Raw genomic sequence first — 9,029 nt, 5'->3', positions numbered from 1 at the left:
GTGTGGTGGTGCTAAGGTGTTGTCCACTCAGGGAGCTGAGGTTTAAAACTGTACATACGCTGAGTGTGGACAAGGAGGTCCACATGGAGGAATCTGTAAATGGATAGAGCATCACCTGTGGTCAAGTGATTCTTGTCCTGCTTACAGAGGAATTCATACATTGAGTTCCTCCAAGCCCGTCCCTCCATGCACTGCAATTGGAGCGGAGGGTGGCGGGCTCTTGACAGAGGTGTCTGAAGTGAATGCCTGCTAGGCCGGCTGGTTACTTTGAGTGGCTGCACCAGGCTGACCCACCAGCTGTTCAGTTGGATGTCAGGTGTGTTACTATCCCTCATGCTGACCCTCCAATCAACTGTGGTCACTTTCATTTGTGAAAACATAGGGTATGGTGAACCAGTTGAAATGGGGTAAAGCTCCTGGGATCTGTGGCATCCATGCTGAACTTCTCAAAGTTGGTGGAAATGCTGTACTCGTGTCATTTAATGGAGTTATATGCTTTGTTAAGTGCACAGACATCATCCCAACTAACTAGCAGAGGGGAATTGTTCTCCCTCATTGCAAACAGGGGCTGCTCGCAGACTATGTTGATCTCCGCAAAGTGTTCGATTTTGTGAATCGGGATGCCCTCTGGAGGATTCTCAGTCTTCCTGAGGTGCCACCAAAACTAATCAATCTGATGTCTGAACTATACTCTGGAATTGAGAGTGCTGTGAGGTGTTGTGGTTCCATCCCGAACTTACTTACAGTTGTTACTGGAGTTCATCAGGGGTGTGTTCTTGCCCCCATACTTTTTAGCACTTGTTTGGACTGGATTATTGAAAGGATGTCTGAGAGAAGAAGCTGCGGTGCATCATTTGGGAATGTCAAGATCTCTGACCTTGATTTTGCAGATGATCCAGTCATCTTTGCAGAGACGCTAACTATCCTTATGGGTACCCTCCAGGCACTGAATGAGGAGTCAGAGCCACTGTGATTGTGGTTTTCCTGGCTCAAAACTAAGATGCAGGCTTTCCTTGACATCTTGGATAATGGTATCATGTCTGTTTCTCTTTGTGGTGAGGATGTTCAGGTCACAGAGAGATTCACTTTCCTTGCCAGTGATATTTATGTCTACGCATATTATGAGCCAGAGGATGATAGACGTCTGGGTCGTGTCTGGGGAGTCATGGATTGACTGGATCATCGGGTGTGGCACTGTTGGTACCTATGCAGGAGGACGAAAATCTGAGTCTTTACATCCTTCATGCTTCTCGTCTTGCTTCACGGATGTGAGACTTCGACTCCGAACAGGGATCTGAGATGGAGACTAGATTCCTTCCGTACTAGGTCTCGTCAGAGAATCCTTTGCTCTTGCTGGTCAGACTTTGTGTCCAATGAGCGGTTGCTGTGAGAGACTCAGATGAGATTTGTTACCTACATCGTCCGTGAGCGTCAGCTGCGGCTGTATGGACATGTGGCTCATTTTACTGACACTGATCCTGCTCACCAGATTCTTTCAGCGAGGGAGCCTCGTGAGTGGAGGAGGCCAATGGGCTGACCACGTACCTCATGGTTGCAGCAGGTTGATCGGCATCTCAAGGAGATGTGGATGGGCCAGGCATCTGGTTGGGAGATAGCCAGAGTGAGGCCCCTGGAATACTGGTGGAAAGTGGATGCAGCGACACGCTGCTCCTACACATGCTCCCATATTGTGGATTATTATATCTTCTCCTCAACACTCTCGGTTTCTGTTTGTAGTTTTCGGCTCTGCAGTGTTGTTTTTCATGGTGGAGAGACAGTTAGCACCTTTACAGCTTCTTGCTTTGGTGCATAATCATGTTTCTTTGCATGGTGATGTTTTCCCTCGATTGAGAAGGTGTTGTCATATTTTTTACATCGCACTTTCCTGCTGCTCAGAGTGGCCGCACAGACATATGATGTCCCCTGTCGGAGACCTGTGGCTCTTTGCTTGAGATATGATTCTTCTTTTTATCAACACAAGATGTTCCGTCGTTTCCCCGTGCCCCATCTTCATCACCTCCTCCCATTCTGATGAAGGCCCCTCAGCCCTGGGATCCACCATACAGCTCGTCCAAGAGTCCGGCCCATGCATGATTCACACAGCATCACGGAGGGTGTGAGGAGGTGAGGTCAGTGACAGTTGAAGAGAAGGTAAGGAGGTCAGTGAGACTAGAAGAGAGGGTAAGAAGGTTGATCAGAGTTGAAGAGGGTGAGGAGTTTATTGAGAGAATAAGAAGGGGTGAGGAGGTCAGTGAGAGTAGAAGAGAGGTCAGCGGTGGTTAAAGGAGAGAGCATGAGGTGATGATGGGCAGCACTCTAAAAGACTAAAAGGAGGGGACGAGACAACGCAGATGTGGCGAATCTATTCCAAGGATTAGAGAGCAGAGGGATGAAGGCTCATCCTTGCTCATTGTGGTGTGTTACAAACCCTCCTTGTATTCCAGCGGAAATGTGAAAAAGCATGTTGTGGCGTAATTATGAAGTTTTTTTTGGTTGATTCATCATCTCTGAGCTATCCTGAATCAGAATCAGCTGGGAGCCGGACTCGCACCCTTGAGGAATTTTTTTTAGAGGCGAAAAACAAAATGGCCGCCATCGACTTTCGATAAATTCTGTTTTGGGCTGTATCTTCACTTCTAATGCACTTACACACACAATTTTGGTGTCGACTACGATGTTTTCATGGTCAAGGAATCCGATAATGATAAAATTGAAGGTGTATATATTAGACCTGTCATATTTTCAAGATGGCCACCATTTTAATATGAAAAATGGTTATTTTGCAGTTCCACTGATCACTTCGAGTAAGAAATTGAATTTGATGAACCCTCCAATATTAATACTATGTATAATAATAGTCAATGACAGCTGAAGTAACTGACTTGCAATGATCAATGAATTGATGATTATTTTGGAATGCAATTTTTACACAAATATATCCGGATACATGTGGATAGTTGACTATGACTTTGGAATTTGTCTTAAAGTAAGTATGTCCATGTATATGATTTTGAAATTACCTTTTATTTTTAGGTAACCAAATATTAACTTTGTTAAGGATGCAATGTTCTACATTATGTTCAATCTTCGTCATCATCATCATCATGATTAGCAGCTACTGCCCTTGTCTGTTCGTTACAACAGTCTGATCCAGCATTACAACTGCAAAACATCGAACATGACATCTGTGCTCCCACACAACCACACCTCCCAGTGGAACATGGCCGGCTGGTGGAGCATCCACACTTGATCAGCTGCAGAATGGTGACTGGTGCAGCAGACACATCAGGTGGAAGTGTGGTTGGACACAACGTCGCACCGTCCTCACCTTCTTGCCATCCATACTTGATGGGATCCAAGTTCGGAGGGTCTGATTGAGTGGCCGATTTCCATATAATGACAATGATGAGCGCGCTGTACATGTTGAACAAAGGCATCATGCAATGGGGGAAACTAATTCAATTTCGGAGCTGAGGTAGTCTTGGAGTTGTCCATCTTAGACGTCCTCAACTGATACCGATGTGTGGACATATCACCTTCGACTTTGGAACCATAACAGGCAGCAATGAAGGTACTTGCCTCAGATATCATCTTTTCCTCGTCTGCTTCCAGCTGACCAAGTAAGGTGGGATGATGTCCACCCATTAGTACCTTCAGCGCTGTGGCCTTTCCAATGCCAAACAAATACGACACAGTATCACATCCGGTCAGAGCATGTACAGCAGGCAGATATTTGGTGATGCTTTTGTGTTTCAGTGCTGTTTGGCGAATGTCTACGTTCGCCCTCCCAGCACACGGACTCTCCATGCTGACATCCACAGTCATCTTTTCCTCGAGGTAGAAATGAATTAACAGGACAAAACAGCACCCGGCTGTATCATCGCAGACCACTTTGATGTGTGAGTCACCACTGACACCTGATACAATTCTAACTAAGTGATGGATGATGATGACATCTGCTTCTTCATGGTGTGTTTTCAGATCCTGTCTCTGGAGAGTGGAATTGTTCCATACTTGTACTGGTGTAGGATCTTTTCCAGTGATCACCAGTTTGGTCTGGTTGTCCACAATGTGGGTCATCAGATACTGACAGATCAAATCGATCAGTTGAACTTTGTTGTAGGCTACATTTAGGACCACTTTTTGTGCTGGAAGTGTTGTGTGTAAGTTGAGTTGATGTTTTCGACTTGAATCGTGACCGGCACGACTGGATCTCGTCATTTTTTTCATGCTGATTTTGATGTACCTGTCGAAAATCAGGTAGACGTCACAACACTCCAGGTGGTATTTGATGGTTCCCATGAAGTTGATCACATAATCATCAACTGTTCCATTTGTGGGCCAATGTACAGTCCATAACATGGCGCATCCATCGATGATGACAGCATCTGGAACACCTTGGATTTGACTCGATTGCTCAACTTGGAGTTTCGTCTTCAGGATTGCTTTTGACTGAGCCCGCATCACACCGCTGTCATCAAACAAGGAGGCTGGGACAGGGGACAGTTCGTAAGAGAGGACATCCTTGATATCAATACCACTGTATTGTTGGAGACGTAAGACTCGGGTGTAGATCAATTCGGTATCATATACTGGCCTTCCATCCAGCTTGATGCTCTTTTTGGTCAGTCATCAGGGTCATTTTCTTGGTTAGTGACTTGTTGAAGCTTGTTGGCCATCCAGATTCAAATTCCACCATCTGTGGTCATCCAATCTTGAGAGAATCATCAACGTTTACCTTGTCTGTCGCATGAAACATAGTAGTCGACACCAAAATTGTATGTGTAAGTGCATTAGAAGTGAAGATATAGCCCAAAACAGAATTTATCGAAAGTCGGTGGTGGCCATTTTGTTTTTTTCCTCTAAAAAAAATTCCTCAAGGGTGCGAGTCTGGCTCCCGGCTGATTCTGATTCAGCATAGCTCAGAGATGATGAATCAACCAAAAAACTTCACAATGACGCTAAAGCACGCTTCGCCCTGAAATGGCTGTTTGGCATCTGGACTATTGTGGTTGCATCAACGGCACCCCACGGGGATACTTTTGAACGTTTGCTTAAGTGTCGAAATTATTACATTTGTCATTGTTGCTTTCAATAAGTGAAGCTTTCTTTGGGTTCACACCAATTGTCTGCAAGCAAACAACTCTTGATATGATGTGATTGTTCAAGAAGTTTCGATTTGCAGTCGAGTTTTAATCTTTGGCATGTTCTGTGATGAACTGCCATTGATCACGTGTTGATAATTATAAACGTTAATTTTGATACATCTCAGGGGACACGTCTCTTTTAATGGAGGAAACAATGGCTTTTATTTTCGCGTGAATAATCCAACCAGCATGAGCATCACGAGTAAATACTATTAGAGAAAGCTGTGTGTCGTTTACATCAAATGGTGTAAAGTTAGACATGTTGCTCATTAACATTACAACTTTGCTCCATTATGAAATCGCCATTTCATTGTGTTCTCTTGACGAGTTCTGCTGTACATTTTGAGATGGATTTCAAAATTACAACCATTGTGACGTGACAAGTTTCTTTCGTAACATCTCTAACGGTGTGGTTCTGGTGTCCTCCAAGGTACCATTATGCTTCCTGTGGCAGCGTTTCCATTTGAAGATTTCTTTAGTGATGGCAAACGAGTCATTCACCTTCTTGGACCCCGAGATCAACAAATCGTCGTCTACGTGTCCCTCCTATTGGTCCTGCTCGGCAGTAGTGGCGTCCGAGCTAACTTCAGCCCCATTTGTGCTTTTCAGCTTAAGGAACTGCACACAGAAAACGCATTGACGTTCTTTGAGTGGTAAGTTATCTCCACTAATAAAAGGCAGTGTGTGTGTGTGTGTGTGTGTGTGTGTGTGTGTGTGTGTGTGTGTGTGTGTGTGTGTGTGTGTGTGAGTGTCAGTGTGTCAGTATGTGTGTGTGTCTCCTCCATAACTCCAAAACCATAAAACCTAGCAGCCTGAAACTTTGCATGCACACAAAGGGAACTCCAAGGAAGTGCAAGAGTGAAAATTGTGTTTGGGTTCATGAAAACACCCCTTTTGAAGATAATTAACGGCCTTATTTAATAATATCCTTCACAGGCGATCCTCGGCCACCTCGCTGTGTGGGGTCTGAAGGCTTTTCCTGGGTAAGCTCGCTGGGGTGTAAGCCGCCATGTTTTTTGGCCTGCTCAATCTTACCTTGACTTGGAACAGGCCACAACTTTTAACAAGCTATTTATCATAGCTATGGATTGCTGCGAACATTGCAATGCTTATAAATGCCCAGAGACGTCAGCGTTCATAGTTTTATTTCGTTTCCGCACATGGGATCACCACAAGTATCTCTTTCACTAAGAAGAATTACAAAATTTAAGCTCCAGAATCAAACTTACAAGCTGTTCCGACTCCTCGAAAAGTGTTAATTTGTCCAATTCGGACATACGTGACATTTCGGGCATCTCCCAGAGGTGTGTGTTGAATATGACGGTTCGGTAATCACCAATTGGGTGCCAAGGAAGCCATTTATTATCGACCGTTTTGTTGGGATGCTTGCTTGAATGCTTAAGCCACTTGGCGAGCACTCTCGAAGCTGCTTGGTTGTTCGTTTCGGGAAAAAGTACATGTGCTTTCAATCTCACATCGATTCGACGTACACCCTTGTGCAAATTAATTGACTCAAACGTTAAAAACAATGAAAATGAGAATTTTAATCAAAATGATCATCTATTCGTGTAATCTTGTCAACTTTTGTCACATTTTAATAGTAAGTATGTCCGCCTTTATTGTTTATCACCTCTTGAACTCGCTTTGGAACAGAATCTATCAAGTTTTCACAGTTCTCCTTGATCTCTTCGTCATGGTACCATAGCTGCATTATGGCCTCTATAAGCTTGGTTTTTGTGGTGCAGTCCATTTTGTGCAGGCGAGATTTAATGATGGACCACAGATTTTCAATCAGATTCAAATCCGGAGAGTTTCCCGGCCAGTCCAACACCTTTATCTTGTTTCTTTTGAAGAAATTAGTCACCACCTTCGACGTATGGCAAGGAGCAAGATCCTGCTGGAACACCACTGAACCATCAGCATGTGTGGAATCGATTTTTCCTCTATCACTTCAATGTATTGGGCAGAATTCATCATCCCATGGATGGGACGAAGAGATCCCACGCCAGCATAACTGAAACAACCCCAGAACATTTTCTTTTCAGGGTGTTTTACACATTGGTCGATGTGACGTTCACGGAGCTTCTTTCCTGGGGAACGGCGAACATGTTGACTCCTGTGTCCTTGAACGAAAAAGTGGCTCTCGTCTGAAAACATCACTTTTTGCCAGTCCTCCTTCGTCCAGTTTTGATACTTCTTGGCCAATAGCAATCTTTTACCCATCATTTTCTTCATCAGTAGTTGTTTCTTGACTGGTTATTGGGCTATCCGATCCAGATTCAGGAGCCTTCTTCGAACAGTGCTGGAACTCACAGCGACTCCTGATCTGACTAGATCTTTTTGCTGATCATCGCTGGTCTTTCGAGGATCAAGTTTGCTTTGACGAATCAAAAACAAATCGTTTCTCGGTGTCGTTTTAAGTTTTTTTCCCCACAGTTTCCTTTACGCTTTGTTGACAGAGATCTAGTTGTGATGCCTTGGTTGATAATCCATGAGAGGGAGCACTGACTGAGACCTACAATCATTGCAATCTCTCTGTGACTTCTCATAGTGCTCGAATAGCATAAAAATCTTCATCCGCTTCCGAGGAGTGATGTCCATCGTCTCTCACGAGCGGTGTGTTGAATGCCGAGTGAAACAATGAGGCTGATGTAAGGATCTCTATTGCATCATCCACCCAGTCGTATTGCATCATCCACGCAGTAGTATTGCATCATCCACCCAGTAGAATTGCATCATCCACCCAGTAGAATTGCATCATCCACCCAGTAGAATTGCATCATCCACCCAGTAGTATTGCATCATCCACCCAGTAGTATTGCATCATCCACCCAGTAGTATTGCATCATCCACCCAGTAGTATTGCATCATCCACCCAGTAGAATTGCATCATCCACCCATTAGTATTGCATCATCCACCCAGTGGTATTGCATCATCCACCCAGTAGTATTGCATCATCCACCCAGTTGTATTGCATCATCCACCCAGTTGTATTGCATCATCCACCCAGTAGTATTGCATCATCCACCCAGTAGTATTGCATCATCCACCCAGTAGTATTGCATCATCCACCCAGTAGAATTGCATCATCCACCCAGTAGAATTGCATCATCCACCCAGTAGTATTGCATCATCCACCCAGTAGTATTGCATCATCCACCCAGTAGTATTGCATCATCCACCCAGTAGTATTGCATCATCCACCCAGTAGAATTGCATCATCCAACCATTAGTATTGCATCATCCACCCAGTGGTATTGCATCATCCACCCAGTAGTATTGCATCATCCACCCAGTAGTATTGCATCATCCACCCAGTAGTATTGCATCATCCACCCAGTAGTATTGCATCATCCACCCAGTAGTATTGCATCATCCACGCAGTAGTATTGCATCATCCACCCAGTAGTATTGCATCATCCACCCAGTAGTATTGCATCATCCACCCAGTAGTATTGCATCATCCACCCAGTAGTATTGCATCATCCACCCAGTAGTATTGCATCATCCACCCAGTTGTATTGCATCATCCACTCAGTTGTATTGCATCATCCACCCAGTAGTATTGCATCATCCACCCAGTAGTATTGCATCATCCACCCAGTAGTATTGCATCATCCACCCAGTAGTATTGCATCATCCACCCAGTAGTATTGCATCATCCACCCATTAGTATTGCATCATCCACCCAGTAGTATTGCATCATCCACCCAGTAGTATTGCATCATCCACCTAGTAGTATTCCATCATCCACCCAAAGTTCGCGCATGCACAGTACAGATAGATCCAAACTCCTCGTCAAAAAAACTCTAACAAACGCCAACGACCTAAAGATAATAATAAACATGAATTTCGTTGTAAAACCGGGCATATTATGGAGG

The 9,029-nt window shown here is 44.4% G+C and overlaps 1 protein-coding gene across 2 annotated transcripts in view; it reads left to right on the top strand.

The window, feature by feature from the left end:
• Window positions 1–9,029, top strand: part of SLC15A5 (solute carrier family 15 member 5) — a 115,515-nt gene that overhangs the window by 33,103 nt on the left and 73,383 nt on the right. For both annotated transcript variants that reach the window (XM_085886875.1, XM_085886874.1), the window contains exon 2: window positions 5,578–5,800. In XM_085886875.1, coding sequence (XP_085743001.1) covers window positions 5,578–5,800 — 223 coding nt within the window. The remainder of the gene's footprint in view (window positions 1–5,577; window positions 5,801–9,029) is intronic.

Source organism: Eptatretus burgeri, chromosome 6 (assembly GCF_056783735.1).
Source record: "Eptatretus burgeri isolate ZD-2024b chromosome 6, Ebu_testis_v1, whole genome shotgun sequence".
Lineage (NCBI taxonomy): Eukaryota > Metazoa > Chordata > Myxini > Myxiniformes > Myxinidae > Eptatretus > Eptatretus burgeri.
This window is presented reverse-complemented; position numbering and strand designations above follow the sequence as displayed.